Source organism: Nothoprocta perdicaria, unplaced genomic scaffold (genome assembly GCF_003342845.1).
Source record: "Nothoprocta perdicaria isolate Ctin4 unplaced genomic scaffold, notPer1 scaffold_118, whole genome shotgun sequence".
Lineage (NCBI taxonomy): Eukaryota > Metazoa > Chordata > Aves > Tinamiformes > Tinamidae > Nothoprocta > Nothoprocta perdicaria.
The window spans coordinates 937,833-956,119 of NW_020454294.1; the positions used below are offsets into that span (position 1 = coordinate 937,833).

At 41.4% G+C, this 18,287-nt stretch overlaps 1 protein-coding gene across 1 annotated transcript; it reads left to right on the top strand.

The window, feature by feature from the left end:
- The first annotated feature begins 3,031 nt into the window (after positions 1 to 3,031).
- PCNX4 (pecanex 4) lies at positions 3,032 to 16,647 on the top strand. The gene is made up of 12 exons (XM_026053751.1): positions 3,032 to 3,089; positions 5,309 to 5,362; positions 6,082 to 6,808; positions 8,445 to 8,624; positions 8,716 to 9,230; positions 10,037 to 10,137; positions 10,294 to 10,416; positions 10,671 to 11,034; positions 12,877 to 12,980; positions 13,441 to 14,477; positions 15,042 to 15,228; positions 15,705 to 16,647. The coding sequence occupies exons 3-12, from the start codon at positions 6,120 to 6,122 to the stop codon at positions 15,954 to 15,956; spliced, it is 3,552 nt and encodes a 1,183-aa protein (XP_025909536.1). The 5' UTR covers positions 3,032 to 3,089; positions 5,309 to 5,362; positions 6,082 to 6,119; the 3' UTR covers positions 15,957 to 16,647.
- The last annotated feature ends 1,640 nt before the right edge of the window (positions 16,648 to 18,287 follow it).

Below are 18,287 nucleotides of genomic sequence, written 5' to 3' on the forward strand. Positions count from 1 at the left end.
TCCTGAGGATCTGGGCATTAACAGCAAATAAAAAAAAAAAAAAAAAGCAAGTCTTTCCCAAAACATAAAATTTTTAAATAGATTGTTTCCATAATCCTGAGGATCTGGGCATTAACAGCAAATAAAAAAAAAAAAAAAAGGGAAAAAAGATAAATCTAGCTTTGCTATTTGCAAGTACAAAAATTATTTGGCTCACAGCTCTTGACTTTAAGGAGGTCCTACACAAACTAAGAAAGGACAAAGATATCTTCAAACTCACAAACCCTTCACCCTCCACTGGCAGCAATACCAGAAGAAGAATACAGTTCTCATAAAATACAAACCACATAATACAAAAAGCTACATGGCTAAGAAATACTTCTATAATGTTTTAGTGCTGTAATAGTCAGGTATCACTATGAATTTGCTTAAAGTGTATGTTTAGCTATCATACAGGAACAGAAGCTGCTTGAGAGACGAAACTTTAGTTGATAAAACTCACCATAGGGATGACTTATGCTTAAAACCATAGAATTTTTAATGGCAGTTCAGAAATGTCATTAAAAGTCTTTGTCCACAGGAAAATATAGGCATGTTTCACACATAGGAATAGGCTATTTTTTTACTTTTTTGCAAAATAAAAGGGTTTATTTTAAAGGGACAGTCATCCAGAAAGACGCAAGCTCCCTAGTATGCCGTCTTTCTCTGGCACCCTAAGGCCATGTTGTCTAAAGGAATTACTTCCAAGGGAGACACAGAAAAGTACTCATGGAAAATATACATGCAGTTGTACGTAGCTACACGGATACACAAAAGATGGGTCTTGTATGGGATGCCATTAAGCATCCTTATTTTTACAACTCTGTATGTCCCTGAACATAAACATGCATCCCATGACAGAAATCACTTGAAATCACTTATCTTTAAGAGGAAAAGTCACAGAAAGAAAAATCCTTGCTATTTATTGCACACACCATTCTAAAGAAAGTAAATACTGAAAATATGGAAATGCACAAGATGGTTATTTGGGAATTGAGGACTAGCTGCCCTTTCACAAACTAAAAAGAAGCGAGCCAAAAACCAAGTCCCAACTCTGCAAATATCTTGTATGAATCTTTATTTARACAAATGAACAATGCTATTAATTTCTTTGGGACTGTTCACATGCCCACAGTCAGATGTTGTGTGATAATCTCCAAAACCCTGCTGGAGGCTGGCTCAATTTACCAAACATGCTTGATTCTGTTAGGCTTATATTTATAAAACCAATACAGCTCTTAGAACTCTTAAATTAATTTGCATTTTCCCTATTCTGGTAACTAGTTTGGGACTTGTATTGCCTGAAATCTTGATCTTTTTTCTTTTTCTGAGAGAGAAATCTTAGGAAATGAGGACAAGCAAGAAGCCTTCTCTCACTTTTGAAACATAAGCTGCAGAGCTTGCAAAGGAGTAGAGCTTATTTCTGCTTTCCCTCTGCACTGTTATTTAGGATTTACATTATTTGCAGAACCTACCTGACATCTTTATGAAATTATTACTGAATTGGAAAACTGAGACAGGATGAAACTCATCAAACAAATACCTGCTACAGACCTTCAGTAGTATTGACAGACAGTGTATTGCACAAAGAACGTGTTTGCCTTGGAATATTTGGAATATCTGGAATATCTGCAAACAAATACTTCCTTTTAATAGGATTGCAAGAGACACATTTCAAGGAGAGGGTAAACAAACCTTAGTCACGAATCTTGGAGAAACCAGATAGTTTAAAGATACTTGTATTTGTCTTCTAGTTGGCAGGACTCTGGTATAGTTTGTACCATTGACCTTCATTAGTGAAGATAAATCAGCATTTTCTTTAATAGTGTTTCCAAGGCTTTACACTGGATTCCTCAATATAAATGCCTTTTTATCACTTTGAAAAACAAAGAATAATACACCTACAGGAAAATGATGCTCTTGTTAAGAATTACATTGACCACAAGAATTCCTTTAGTGTATCTAAAATTTTAAGTGCATCACTGTGGGTTAATATTTACTATCCCTTTACATTTAAATGGTTATTAACATTTATAAGAATTTTAATGTTTGATGAGACATGGATATTAAGATAGACATTGTGCATTGTTGACTACTGCAAGCTGTAAATCAGAATATTAGATATAAAAGATATTAAGCATGCTTACTGTATTAAATATTGCCAACGATTTAACGTGTGTGATTGAACATGTATGTGGCACTGCAGTACGTGGAACTCAATTTCAATTCACTAGTGAATGTTGAACGTTATTATTAAAAAATACCAAGGTTGTGTTTTTTTACACTTGAGGCAAGAATATTGTCAAGCTAGTTATAAATGAAGAACAACCATTATCGTTCAAGCGTAACGAAAGCCTTGAAGAGATTTTTTTCTATTGTAATATCAGAATATTAGGCACTGAATATTGTTAAAATATAGCAGAATGTTGAGTATCAACGCTAAATACTGTAATAAATAAGGGAACCACCTRATTTGTTTAGTATTACACTTCTGCTAACGTAACACTGTGGAAACAACAACAAAAAATGTGATGAAATTTTCACAGCAACTGTCGAAAAGCGTAAAGAAGGGGCTGGGGGAAGACAAAGCCGCCAGAGCGGGCGATTCCCCAACTCGGGGGGCCCAAAGGCAGGACATAAAATTCTGCAAGAAGAAGMAGCAAGTTAAATAAATAAATAAATAAAACTAAAGAATGGTTTCTGAGGGGGAGGACGGTCGCGTTCTCCGCCCGCCGGCCCGGGGCCATTTGCCCCGGCCGCCCCATCCCGCTGCGYTCCGCCAGCCCGCGCTCCCTCCAGCGGGGAAAATGGCGGCGGCAGCGGGCGGGAAGGGGGGGACAAGGAGGCGGGGAGGGAAGGGGCGCCGTCGCTTTCCGTCAGCTCCGCTCGGCGCCGTCCCCGCGCTCCTCCCGCTCCGCTGCCGTCCTCCTCGGCAGCTGCAGCGGCGGAGCCGGCGCGGCGGGGAGGAGAGACCGCGGGGCGTGGGGAGGAGGGCGCGCTCCGCCATCTTCCCTCCTCCTCCCGCCGCGGGCTGCGCGCTCAGTGCCGTCCCCTCCCCCGGCCGCTCTGAGGTAGGTTCCCGCCTCGCCGCGGCTCTTCGCGGGACCGGCGGCGGCTGCGGGGCCCCTCCGTGCAGCCGGGGGCTCCCGGCGGCGGCGCTCGGGGCGGGCTCGCAGCGTCCGCGACCCGGCCTTTGCCCGCCCCTGCCTCCTCTTCCCCTGCGGAGCGACAACACGGGCACGGCGCCCCTCATTATTCTGTTTGCTTTTCATGTGTGGAAGATTGGGGGAGAGGTTGCTGGATTAATAATAATAATAAATTTTTTTTCTTATTTTTAATATTTTTTTTATTTATTTTTAAATGGGATGACCACTATGCTGGTCGGGTGCGGAGGGTTCCTCAGGTAGGAGGTAGCGGTGGGGATGGAGCGCGGCTCATGGAGCTGCCTCTGAGATGGCCCTTGAGCGGTGCCCACCCTGGGGTGCCCCCCAGCCTCACACRTTAGGTTCATTGGCCTTATTTAGCAGCATGGGGGACGACCACCAGGTAAGTAATTTTAAGAAGAACGTGGCTTAAACAGCCAATGTTTCCACATTACCATCTTGTAACAAAACACTTAAACTAAGACATCATTGGTGCTGAAGAGATGTTGGTTTGGGCAAAGTTCGTTGCCCTCTGCGGATTTCCACCTGGACACGAGCAGTGTTTGCCCGGTTACCTTAACACAAGCCYCAGCGCTGGGGCACAGGGAYGGGCTTCCCGCCGCCTCGGCGCCCAGATCCGCTCACCGGGCACGTTGCCTGAGCCGGGCCCGGCCCTCGCTCAGGAATGTGCCGCGGAGCCGGGACCTGCAAACACCGGCCCGCGTTGCTAGGACATGGCGCAGGAATAACGAGCCRGGCCTCCTTGAAGCCCTGGCAAGCCCTGCCTGCAGCGAACACGATGTTGTTTCCATCTTCATTGAACTCGAGTTTGAGGCTTTTATAAATAAATCCRCTTGTCTTTATGGTCCCTTTTTAGGTGCTGGGGTGTAGCCGAGCGGAGCTACGCTGCTTACGTGCATCGATCTGTTGTTTATGCAGGAACTGCAATAGGAAAGTTTTGTCAACGTGCTGCTAGCGGTACAAACCCACAAGCAAGAAGGCCAACTAGAGCTTGAAATGGAAACAGCTCTTTTTAGAGAGAAGAGAACGTCACAGCTGCCAGAAGGCTGTTTTTAATGGAGAGCAGTGCACCCTTGGGTGTTATGTCCTCTTTAAAACTCATCTGCCTTTGCATACGTACAAAACTTCCACAGTATATAACCTACCAGTAACTTAGTCTCATATGTGCACAGTTCTCTAAACAGTGTCTCTTTCTTATAGACAAAGTTTGGCCAGATTGTGACATTTTTTAGATTATATTTGAGCATTATTTTTGGTCGGGTGTGTCCTTGTTACATTTACGAGTTCTTGAGCCAAGTACAACAAATTCCACTCTCCAGCGTCAGCGCGTGAAGAGCAGTGTTTTCCTTATGACTGGCTGTTGCCTCTGCCTTCACTTAAAAAAACAGTCAGTAGCTTGGAATGGAATGGCCAAAAGATCTTTACGTTTTCAATTCCACTTTCCTACAAGCCCCAAAAATGTGTATATGGATAGTAGTAAAAGAGCATGTAAGGTCTTACTTTTCACTATGGAATGTATTGATGTAGTAGACACAGAAAGCACATGATAATGCATATGAATGACTACTAATATTTCTCCTTTGCACTGTTTCTAGCTAAGGTCCATGATGACCAGTATTTACCTAGAGTCAGTGATTGATACCTGTTTAAATACAAGGAGAAAATTAAGCCTCAAAGCACCTTGCAGCCCTCAGCGTTGCAGAAGGAAGGGATCCCCGTAGTTTGGGAGTTCCATCACGATCGTGTCTTCCCTTCTTGCTGTAGCACCGTGGTGGCTGACAGGAATTTGTCAGATTATACATGTCTGTTAGAAGGAGCACAGAATTTCAATCCCCGCACATCTTCTAATGCATGCCAACATCTTTTCTATTATGAATGAGTGCTTTCACATTATATTTATTATTATGCTGTTTTTTTCACCCTGTGTCTAGAGTATTTGGGCCTGACATCGATAGGTGCTTGGTTTTGTGACTGGTAGTATAAGATTGTGTTTGACTATCTAATTACCTTCCTGCAACCATTATTTATACATTGCTTGATCATCTGAGTGCTCATTAAATGTGATCTCTATTTGACACTGCTGATTTTAAAGGTTTACAGGCATCTCTTTTTGTTTTTTTCCCCAGTTTTCTTCACTGGCTGAGTACAGAATAGAATATATGCTGATTGTGCTACAACTTGTAAGTATTGCTTTTTTTCGATATATATTTTATATGTAAATAACCGGTTTTGGAGTCACAAACTGATCTTATGTGGTACAATAAGATCCTGTTCTGTGACTGGGCTGTCACAGGAAAGATGATAAAAATGCAAAAAGATGATAAAAATGCAAAATGTACAAAAGCAATTTTTATTACTTGAACTACTTTTTTGTAAGTAGTAATTTGATTTTATTTTGTAATTTGATTTGATTTTTCTAGGGACTCAAGTGTGACTGTATTCCTTGATTTTATGTGGATACTCACTGAAATTAATGACTGTTCTTCTATTCAGCTACTTGTATATGGAGATCTTTAACAGGATTAATTGGAATTGGAGGTTCTTAGCAAGATGCGATTGGAATCAGGCTGGATGTAAAGCATTCTTGTTTTAGGAAGGTTTTCTTCTGTGGAAATGAATTGACTGTCATTTCCCAAGTGTTCATGTGCACAAAGCTTTAGATCATCAATATGTTCTTTATTATAAAATATATTGTCTATTTTTTTCCTTTTTTTTTTCCATTTTAGATGTTTGCATAGTGGCTGTGTTTTAGGGAGGAATAGGTATGCTTTAGGATATTGTCAACTAATATGTCAGAATTCCACTGTGACTTGCTAAATGAAACAGGACGGAAGAATTCTCTGCTTAAGTTTTGAAAGCTCAGTCTTGTATTACTGCCTTCTTTTTCTTTCTCTTCCAGGAAAAATGATACTCATCCAGCATTCCTGAATAACAAGAATGGGTCCAGATGTACCCCTGCTGAATGATTACAAGCAGGAATTCTTCTTGAAGCGCTTTCCACAGACTGTGCTGGGAGGTCCCCGCTTTAAATTAGGCTACTGTGCCCCTCCGTACATATACGTGAATCAGATTATTCTTTTCTTGACGCCATGGGTTTTGGGAGGAGTAGGAACACTTTTGTACCAATTGGACATGATGAAAGACTATTATACKGCAGCACTTTCAGGAGGACTCATGTTTGTTACTGCACTTACTCTCCAACTGACAAATCTRTATGCAAAACAGAAGACAGTGACGGTAGAAAGAATGCAAATTCAGAATACGCTAACAGATGAAGATGAGTTTGAGTTTTCCAGCTGTGTAGGTTCAGAGACTGTCAAATTTATTATTCCTGGCAAGAAGTATATAATCAACACTGTGTTTCATCCCCTTCTGGCAGGGGTGTTGTGTGGTCTGGGAACTTGGTATTTGCTGCCCAACAGATTAACCTTGCTATATAGTAACATTGGAGGAACTRTTGTCATCTTTGTATTTGGATGGGTGACAATATGTATAGGAGAGTATTCATTAACTATAAATACAGCTACCGAAACAGCTACTTTCCAAGCACTGGATACGTACGAAATTACTGCTCTCATGAGACCTTTCTATATTTTTGTTTTTATTGCAGTGGATCTTGCACACAGGTAAACTGAAGACAGCATTTAGCTAATGAAAATAATAATTGTTATGTATATTTTGATATAATTTTTTTTTTTTTCTGAGGAAAAGGTATTTGGAAATTCTATTCAGCTGCACAAGTCAAAAAAAAAAGCCTACAAGATTATGCAATAGAAATTGAAGCTTATTATGAAGTTTATGAAGTGTATAGAAATTTATATTTTGAGTATAAAATAGTTCCCTAGCATTCCACATAAGTTAGGAAGATCTTCAGCAGTTCTAAGTTACATACAGTTAAAATTATCTTACTGTGTTATTCTGTAAGAGCATTTGCGTTAACATCCTTTTTGAAGGTATATTCTCAAAAAAAGCTTTTCTGCCTGGGAACGATAGATCTAAACACTGCAGACTCTAGGAGCACTAGTTCTAAATTCAGGTTTTATCCTTGATTATTTTTTAATTTTATCTCTGTAGAATGAAACTACAGGGAAAAAAAAAACACAAAATCATGGATTTAGTGAGTGGATAAGCAAATGTGTACTATGTTATATTGATTTTGGACTTGTGTTTTTAAAAATGCAGTATACTACAACTTTATCCATTTATGTATGGGAGATGATTTCATCTTCCCACCTTTCAGCGGAATGTTTTAGCCAAAGCATTGCAGAACTTTTTAAAGCAAAGCGTTTTTTGGCTTTACTTCACGTGTTGCTTTGTCATTGTAATATGCATGTGTTTTTATGCTTGGGATACTTAAATGAACTTAAAAAGAAAAGCATGTTTGATTTTACTAGTTTTGTCATCAGAAATATCAGATATCTTTATTAATGATTCACTTATGAAATGAGAATTACACTTGTGGTCTTGGATCCCAAATTCTTGTACTTTAATTTATGAGGAAAAACTTCAGATATTCCTAAAATTCCTGACAAAATTATTTTGAAAATTACCTAATTGTACAGTAAGAAGTAAAGAGAAGCAAAATATCTTAGTAGTCTGTCTTCTAAGTTTATTATCTTGTCCATAAATAGTATGTGGCTTGCAATCTATGCACTTACAGTACTGATCATTTTTATAAGAAAATAATTTTATAGAAAAAAAATTATAGAAATAGAAAGCATTTTTATAGAAAGATAAATACTTTTCTGCACAAAAAATGCATTTTATATCCCCAAAGAGAGTATATGGTCTGATGTGAAAAGAACATGACAGTTCAGAATTAATTCTTACCACTTATTTCTTGGGTTTACACAAATGTTACATTATTGTAGCACTAAAATAACACCTTAGCACTCTTGTGCTAATCAGATTGAGGTCTGGAGCCTCTGGGCTCAACGCTTTCTTCCTCAAGTGCTTCTTGAGTATATTATAGCAATAGTATCAAAATAATTAGGATACTGAGTTCGCTTAGCTTGTCTAGGTAATTTAAAGACTTTGAATGTTTTGAATGAAAAAGCAGCTTGTTTGCTCATGTTCTGATTGCTGTGTTCTTGCCTCAAGCGTAAACTGAAAAACATTGGTACTTTTTTTTCTTTAAAGAAATAGCTGTTGAGTTTATATAATGTTTATGCTTCTGTATTTACTGTATTAGTTAAGTACTCTTTCTGTGTGTCAGCTTTCTTTTCCTTCAAAGAAGTCAAATACATTTCTTCTCTTACCTAGGTTCGCTGTCAACACGCCTGTTCTAGAACAGACCAACCAGATTTTGCACATTATGTTTCTTTTTCTGCCACTCTTATGGGCACTGGGAATTCTGCCCCCACTTGATGCACTTTTTCTATGGGGAATGGAACAGCTCTTGGAGTTTGGACTAGGAGGGTCACCTCTGTCAAGTAACACAAAGTAAATTTTGTTTACGTAATGCTAAAATATATCAATAGCGTTGATAACCTTTTTCTTTCCAAGCAAATCTTTTTTATTTTCTCCTTCACAGGTTATTAGTAATGTTTCTCATTTCTGCTGGAACAGCAATAGCATCGTATTTCATTCCCAGCACTCTCGGTGTGATCCTCTTCATGACTGGATGTGGGTTCATACTGAGTCTTAACCTAAGCGAGATTGCTTTGGCCTTCAAACACACCCTGAGCGGCCACTTAGCCTCCAGCAAGTCTAAAAATAAGCCCAAAGGTTTTAGAACACAGTTTGGGTGGCGGGAATTCATTTTTTATTTGACCGTGCTGACATTCGCTCTCCTAGAAGCCAGCCTGCTGCATCACTTTGCTGGGTTTTCATCTTTTTCCCAAGGCAGTCCGCAGGCTCTAGCAAGTTACATTCTGATGCTATTACTCGTAATTATGTGGATTCTTAGAGAGATTCAGAGAGTGTACTTGTGTGGAGTCTTCCGAAACCCCTTTTATCCAAAGGATATCAGAACTGTGACTGTGTTCATGGAGAAGCAAAGAAGGCTAATGAAAGTTGGTGTTGTCAGGAGGATTTTACTAACACTAGGTAGGAATACCCACTATCTGTTGTTTGTTAGATGATGATTTTAGGAAAATTGAAAGCAAACTAGAATTACTCTGTGTGTGAGGTTCTGTGAATGAGCTAAGACAAAGTAAATAATTTAGTTAGAAATATTTATTGATGTTTGGCTGAATGGAATTGAGGTCAAAATTACTGCCTCAGAGTATTTGAAAATGACCGGTCATAGGGCCAGTCTGAAAAATTGAGCTTTTTAAAGTTCAGCTTAGAAATCAAGACCTTCACAAGAATTTTAGTTAACATCAATATTCACTTTTGAGGAATTACTGTTGTAGATTTTTTTTTTTTTWAAAGTAACAAAGGTGAGAGTCTTCAAGCTGGTTAAGTACTAGGTTCTTTTAGCTTCCTAGGAAAGGACCCAGTCTGSTTTCTGGTAAAGTTAGTGACAAATTTGGTTGCTGTGGGGGAACCAAAGCTTGATCTAAATTCATTTAATTTCATAAAGGTTTGGCAGTTTTGGGGAGTGGATTGATGAATGGTTTTCCTATGCTTGTTTTTACTCATTTGAGTATTTCCATTATCTTCAGGGAAGCTTAAAAAAAAATTCCAACAGTTAAAACATGGACATAAAAGTTGGAGTCTTCAGTCATTAGTGCAAATGTGCTATTTAATTTTAATATTCCAGAGGTGTAGTAGGAAGAGGAATTTGCAGTAATTACTTGATTGGAAGAGTGCTGCTTTTATGTTCAGATTTCCATTCTGCACTGCTAACCTCTGTAGACTTTAATTATTTTTTTGTAAAGAAATTGATGAATATTTTATTTCAATTACAGTGTGTCCATTTGCTATGCTAGCGTTCCTGTCACTTGACCGYTCCCTACAAAATCTTCATTCTGTGTCTGTTTGCATCGGATTCACAAGAATCTTTCGAATGGTAATTTGAACTTTAAATATGCTACTCAGCCTAAGATATTTTTGCTTGTACATGATTTAAACATGAAAGTGGCTTGGAAGAAATACTTCAGGTCAAAAAAGCTAAGAAAAGATATAAATGTTTTTAAATATATGCCTTGATGTATCTTTCTCTTAGGTCTGGCAGAATACAGAGAATGCTCTACTGGACATAGTGGTTGTRTCAATAACACAAATATTGGTGTTTAATCCAGACACATGGTGGAACAGGAGCCTTGATACGGGGATCAGACTCTTGCTGGTAATTGTCATCATGCAGATTTAAGCGAATGGTTGTCCTTTAAATTTTTTATTTCTTATCCGTGTCCCAATACACAATTAGGATCTGGGATCTAGTAAATCAAGACTAAAATTGTACACTGAGACATTATTCTAATATCAGCCAATGATAATCTCACTTCATTTCTTCAAAACTTGCCCACATAGTCAGCTTTAGTAGTGCTGGATGGGATTAGATACAGATTCCAAATAAACATGTGCTTTGCTGCCTTGCAGGTCGCTATCCTGCGCGATCGACTGCTCCAGTTTGTCTCCAAGCTGCAGTTTGCCATCGCCATTCTTCTGACATCATGGACAGAGAAAAAACAGCGCCGGAAATCTACTGCCACCTTAATCACCCTCAACGTGGTTTTCTTCCCCATCCTGGTGACCTTCGTTGCCATCTCTGCGCTCCTGTCTTCTCCTTTGCTGCCGCTCTTCACGCTGCCCGTGTTTCTCATCGGCTTCCCCAGGCCCGTCCGGAGCTGGCCGGGACCCGCGGGGGCTGCAGCCTGTGTCTGCGCTGACACCGTCTACTACCAGCAGCTGGTTCCAAGCCTGGCTGTTGCTCTGCAGTCTGCACTAGCAGCTGGTAGCCTGGGTGCGTGCACCGACCAACCAATTCCATAGGGGAACACAGTTAAATGCGTTAAGGAATGTCCTTTAACTGTAAAGTAAGAAAATTGTATCGCTGGAGTTAAATCAAGTATCACAACATAGATTAAATGTAAAATTCAGACAGCATTCCCAAGAGCAAAAAGTTGTCATCTTTCACTATGTTATGGTCCATATTTATTTTTCCCTTAAAAATAAGGAGAAACAAAATTTTTCTGTACTGAACAAGTCCAGGTGGTAGGGATTCATCCCACCTGATTACAGGCAATAAATTGAGATGCCTTCGGCACACAAACATCCTGGCTGCTCTTGACAGTCAGGAGAAGGAGGGGGTGTCAAACTGCTCTGTGTGAGTGYGAATGTATCTGATTTACTCTGCAGTTTCCCTCTTCAGGAACCAGCAGGTGATCTTTACTGATTTGGATGTGTTAATTAGGTAGAATGAATCTGACCTGATGGTTGTAGCCTAAGTAGCAGCGAACAGTTGAGACCAGAACGTGTTGATGAGACTTCATGGCACATCTTTGGCAGCAGTGAGTTAGAGCTGTAGTTGCAGAAGGCATCCATGGGTATTTTCCTAAATTATATAACCAGAAATGATTGAGTACTGAGCCCTTCCCTAGCTGGTGACACAGTAACTGCAAAAATTGCATTCATTTTCTGTAGAAACAGGAAAATGCAGCCTTTTGTATAACATAGATAATCAAGATGACATTGCTCTTTGACATGAGACAGTTTACATAAGCCTTGTACACAGTGGCTTACGACTATTTAAATACAGTGGAAATTAACTGTAATCAGGCTTTTTGAAGAAGAAATCGAAACATTTTATTAGGGAACATTTCCTGCAGTTTTGTTACCAGTGGATAAGTATTAAATATGGAAAAGTAGGAAGCTTCTTTCCATTAAGGAAGAAAGAACTTCACTTTGCCYATGGCATCAGTCAAAAGTGTGTGTAGGGATACATATGTGTTTTATAAGTTTTTCCCAGTTACTCTTTTGACCATGTTGTGGCATTTATGCCTCAGATTGAATGATCCAAATCACTAGTCTTGGAAGAAAATGGTCCTTTTTTAATGGAAAAATCTGTAAATGAATGTCTTCAAGCAAGAAGTAATTTTATGTTCTCAGATGAGTTAAAGGTGGAAAAAGTAGCACTTTGAGTGTCTGTATTTTAATTTAAAATCATACTCATTTCTCTGTAAATGTGTTTTAGTAGCTTTGATAGTTAGCAGTAAAAAAAAAATTAAAATCTTTTAAAACGTTAGCAAGAAAATGCACTTCATTAGCTCAGTGAGTTAGAAAAGGTTGCTTAAATTTTAACTGTAGCCTAATGGTTGATTTCATTGATTTCCTGTTACAGGGTTTTAAAAGGAAAATTCTCTGTGCACCTGAGCGATCASTGGGCATGAGTGAGATTAGAAGCAAGTCTGCACTGGCAGCAAACATCCCTGTCCATGCTCAGCAGTAGTGGCCCGGTATTGCAGGAGATGAAAATGGGCAATAACTTAAAAGAGTGACAGTAAAAAGAGCAACTGCAAGAAATTTGGCATTGTTCTTTTTATGGAAACCCTAAGAGGAAAAAATGTCATGTGTCAGCTTTTCCAGAGACAGAGCTGTATGTTCAAGGGCTGTCTTGGAGCCACTTGATGTAAGAATCTAGGTACTAGTGAACCGTTTTTACGKTTTTTTTTTCTTTTTCCATTAACTTTGATGTCAATGAAAAAATGTTGTATGGAGGTGAATTCCTTAGTTGGCTTGTAGGTTAAAAAAAATTTGATACCAAAGTATAACCAGACTATAAACCTTTCTTTTTGCCCATGCCTAGGTCTCTCCCTACCTGGATCACACTACCTGTGCCGTTTCCAGGACAGACTCATGTGGATATTGGTGCTGGAAAGGGGCTTCACTTACTGTTGTGTAAATATTAAGGTAACTGCATGCCAAGGACTAACTTATTACCTGATACTACTTAGCCTTGCAGCTGCTCTGCTCTTTCATACTGTTTTAAAACCATGTAAACCACACAGATTATTTAGGAAATCTGAGAAGTCACAAACAAGTCAAGATGAGTAGAGGGTGTGGAATTATTATTTTTTTTTGTCTAGCTTGTGACATGACACTATAATAACCTGGCTAAGCCAAATCTCTATGAAGCAACTTCTTTGTTTGACTGTTTTCAAGACAGAGTTACCAATCTATGCTGAATACTGCAGTAAATGCTTTGGTAGTGATGCTGACCTGTGGTTTAACTTGTAGATAATTTAGTTCTGGAAATGCTAGCAAGTGAGGGTACCTTTATTTGTTGAGAAAAATCTTGTTGCAAGATCATAACTCATAAGGGTATGTCCTGATTAAGACTAAATCCAGATTGTTCTTATTTATACTTCAGGGGCTGGAACTGCAGGAAACTTCCTGCCATGCTGCTGAAGCTCACAGAGTTGATGAGATTTTTGAAATGGCCTTTGAACATCAGGAGCACACGAAGATCGTCTCCCTCAATCACCATTTCGGAAACATTTTGACTCCCTGCACTGTTCTACCTGTGAGACTGTATTCGGATGCCAGGAGCGTGTTGTCCGGCATAATTGACTCTCAYGAAAATCTAAAGCATCTGAAAGATGACTTCATTAAAGTGCTCGTATGGATGCTTGTTCAGTATTGCTATAAAAAGTCCAAAAAGTGGGAAAGCCTGGAGATTGCAGACAAAACCCAAAAAGGATCATTTCCAGCAAATCCGTGCAGCAGTGCAGTGGAAAGATCGAGGTCTCTGCGGGATGACGATAGCTTCAGTGTTGATACCATTGAGGACTGGACCGATGACAGTGACGTTTTTGGTCTTGAACCCGGTGGCAGAGGGAGAGACAGAAAAGAAACCGGACAATTGGTAATGACACCAAAAACACATTTGTCTATTCCAGGGTCTGTAGAAACCCAGAATCAGGATGTCCTACAAGAAATGTCGCCAGAAGATAAATTATACAGAGCAGTCGGGCTTGGGCTACCTGCCGTAGACAAAGGGAAACGGCGAGAGGTTTTGCCTGTGGTTGAGTTCAGTTGCTCCTACTCGGAGCTGCTGAGCATCCCAGCAGAATGGAGAACAGCCCCGGTACCCATGGCCAAAGTGCATGAAATGAGGCAGCGGTTTCCAGAGGAGTGGTACTGCTTCCTTTTGAGTCAGCTGGACTTCTTCCATCTGCAAGAGAAGCCTTCCAGTTTGCTTGAAGACCTTATGAAGGACAAAGCCTTGAAAGATTTGTACATCCACGGCGTCCTGTCATGTTGCTTCGGTCTCTTTGGACTGGATAACACGGTGCCTGCCCCTAGCCACGTGTTCCGAGCCTACACGGGTGGGATCCCGTGGTCCGTGGGGCTGGACTGGCTAACCAGCAAACCAGAGCTATTCCAGCTCGCGCTGAAGGCCTTCAGGTAGAGGAAGAAAATCCCCTGAGATCATAAAAAGGACCTAGAGGGTTGTTGGTGTTGTGTTGCAGGTAGCATCGCTTCACAAAGTGATGTCCATTTTCAAACCGTGCAGTTTCAGGCTACCTGTAGCTTCTTTGTGCAGCTTCTTTCTGCATAAAGAACATTGTCTATAGCCTCAGGTGGTAAAGGCTGTGATAGGAGACCCTCTCCTCCTTTCATTTTCCACTGGAAATTCCCTTTGTTAAGTAGGGAAAAATGATCCATTGATCAAATCGTGTAAGAAAATAGCAGTGGGAATTTGTTTTTCTTTYACCGTTATCAGGCAGTTGTACCCATGTTTGAGGTGAATGAAAGATGTTTAAGCGAAGATGTTTTACAGCACATTTCATTGAGCTAAAAGCATATTCATACTAACTTCTGACCACTAAACTGATAAGGAGTAACTTAAAATTGGCTTCTGTTTTATAACATTTCATGGTGTATTCCTGACTTCTGTAACTCGGAGTGTTTCTCTTGTACTTTTCCTGCAGCAGTGCTTACATAAGCGTGGATTTCTGTGCCTTTCAGATACACTTTCAAACTTATGGTTGACAAAGCAAGTCTGGGGCCAGTAGAGGACTTCAAAGAGCTCATGAACTGTCTGGAAGAGTATGAGAACGACTGGTACATCGGGCTGGTGTCGGACCATGAGTGGCAGCAAGCAGTTCTCCAGGAAAAGCCATACCTTTTTTCTTTGGGACATGATCCAAACATGGTAAGGAAAAAATTCCCATTAAGTAGGAACAGAGTTTGTTTTTCTTTTCTGCTGCTTGAATTCTATTTTGMTGCCTCCCAAAACTTGAGTGTGCAGCCAAAGGTCGTGTTTGTGCTGGCCAGGAGCTTGCATTGCTGTTGCTGGAAATCATAAGGCATCTGTTTCAGATGTGGCAATATTTGCTGATCGTTTTTTAAGTATTGATGCAAGAAGATTTCTTGAACACTTTGCTGCTTTGCTGTTCATAAATGTATGCAACAGCACAGACTGGTGGTGTCTCCTCAGCACATGTGGTATTAATTGAGGGCTGCATGTTTGCTCTTAGACTGTAGTCAGCTTCCTTTATTGCTGCTGAGTGTTTTTAGGGCCAGATTTGTTAAAATGTTGAGTCCCAGAGCTCCGCTTGGCACTTTGTAACTGCACTATCTATCTTTTTGGAGGACGTACTGAACGTTTTGATCTCTTTGTTTTCGAAGGGCATTTACACGGGGCGAGTGCTCACGCTTCAGGAGCTGTTAGTGCAAGTGGGAAAACTGAATGCCGAGGCCGTGCGCGGTCAGTGGGCAAACCTGTCCTGGGAGCTGCTGTACGCCACCAACGACGACGAGGAGCGCTACAGCATCCAGGCGCACCCCGTGCTGCTCCGCAACCTCACGGTGCAGGCTGCCGAGCCGCCCCTCGGCTACCCCGTTTACTCATCCGAGCTCCTGCACGTGCCTTTGTTCTAGCCCCTCTCTAGCTCTTTGGTTGTTGGGTTGTTTTCTCTTTTTTTTTTGAGTTTTGAGTTGCATGTCGGGGAGCAAACGCTCGTGCCACGTTTGTAGACGACAAATGGGACTCGACTCGCAGGGTGGCGTTGGGTGGCAGTGCCAAACCGGCCTAAGGGATTTGCACAGAACTGGTGCTAGCCCGAGCCTTGTGCAGGCAGGAAGCTTGGAACTGGGTTTTCTTGGTGCTGGGGCATTGGAGACACCATTCCCCATGTGGCTGACAAACCAAGGGATGGGGAGCGCTCTCCTCCAGCTCAGAGAAGAGCAGCCTCATTCTGATCGCAAACTATTTTTGGTGCATTCTGATTTTTGTGTTAATAGTTGGACAGGTGACTTGCACTGATAGTCAGGTTACAGCTCACTGCAGGACTGTCACCCACAAGAGTTGGTATCCAAACTGTATATATGACTATTTATATGATTTTTTTTTTATTCTAGGTATTTTATATTGTATTGAGCTCAGTTTTAGCATTTGTTATAATATTTGGCTTTTAATCTTCCTTGGTTACAGTAAGTTATCAGTTATGCTTTAGCAAAGAAACTGTTAAAAGGTTTTTACCAAGTACTTGTTTTGGGGAGGCAAAGAAGTGTTTTTATGAAACAGTGAATGTTCTGACACATTAATAAGGTGTGTGACCTACGGCTGAAAGTGAACTCGGGTAATCAGGGGAGAGAGGGAACGCAGCTGGGCTCATTTTATTTCCTCCTTCCACACTCCRCATGTTTTTATAATGTCAATGTTGCTACCCTGTGCTCCCATCACTGCTGAGTCTTCCACAGTCACAGTGAGAACTTCCTGATTTAAAAAAAAAAATCTCTTTTTTTGACTTTTTTTTTTTAACCTAGGCAGAGGTTGGGGTAGACCTTGGCCCTATTGCAGGTCACTTAGCTCGTTTCTCCAGTGACCTGTTTGTCCTGTTCTCGTGGCACGTGGCCTCCCCACCCTCACTAGCACCACACGAGGGTCTGCTCTGAACATCAGTTACTACAGGGTAGTTACTGCTGGCACAGTTGAGCAGGGGGTAAATAATTGTCTTTCCCCCCATAAACTCAGCTTAAATCAGGTCTGCTCCTCACTGCGCTAGTGCTGCTCGTGCGTCTTCAGCAGGAACACCCACTGTTGTGTAATGTGCAGGATGTTTATCACTTCATTGCTCATCTTAAAAACTTGTCACGTGACCATGCACTATAGACCTGGCTAAGAACTGCTGCCTTTGATCAGTGACCATAAATGATTATAAAGAAATTTGCAGAGTTTGCCATTGCATTCCCAAGGGGTAGGGAAGCGGCTCTCCAAACCCGTGATAGGAGCCTCCACCGTTTGCAGTGTGAAATACACCCGGGCCATTCACAGAGGCAGCTTTTAGGAAGCGATTCTTTGGTGTGCAAAGAAAGGGCTGATACCCCAAACCCACCGTGCTGGGCTGAGMTGCGTGTGAAGGAGAATCACGGGAATGGGCTTTGGAGAGCGCGTGTTCAGCTCCCCGTCAGCAGGCAGAATCCCTTCCAGCTGAACTGGCTGCTGGTTATCCCTGGCTCTTAACCTTACTCAAAACTTTCCATATGAAGGCTCTTTGGAAAAAAAAAAAAGTCTTTCAATACCTGTATCCCTCCTGTAGTTCACTGCTGTTCTTTGCTCTACTGGTTGGGAGGTTGTAGGGGTTTGTGGGGAGGTACCTTCAAGCACGGTCTTGCCTGCAGYTCCCCAAGGCAGTGCAATCACAGACACTTGTGGTAGGGTGCTCACACCAGGCTGCCAAACCACTGGGGCTTAGGCTGGGCTCGGGCATCTTCGAGGGCTTTTCCAACCGGAATGATTCCGTAGTGTCAGGATCCACTTCTGCTCCGCGTGGAAGGACCAATTTCTAGCAGGTGAAGTCAAAAGTTGTTTCACACTTAAGTCACCTACGACACAATTTCTGCCCTGCCTCAGCTCTGATCCTGGACCTGGTGTCTTGGCTCTAAGCAGGCTGCTGGTAAGTGGATTTTTCASTAGTTCTGCATCCATGCCGAGTCCCCTCTCTAGCCACAGGCTACTGCAGCACAGGAGCACTCTCCTGGCTCCTCTTCTCTGTTTTATAGATGAAACACACCAGGTTTGGGGCAGGGCAGGAGAGGGGCTGCAGTTGCACCAGCGTTGGAAAGAGAAGCACTGGTCATGGAGAACTTGGAGATCTTCCCCTCTCCCCTTTCCCCCCTGCTTCTCTGCACCCTGTGCCCTGGTGAAGCCCTTGCACGATGGGAACACTGCRGCCTCTGGGACAGAGGTGACGTGACCTGAACGCTGTG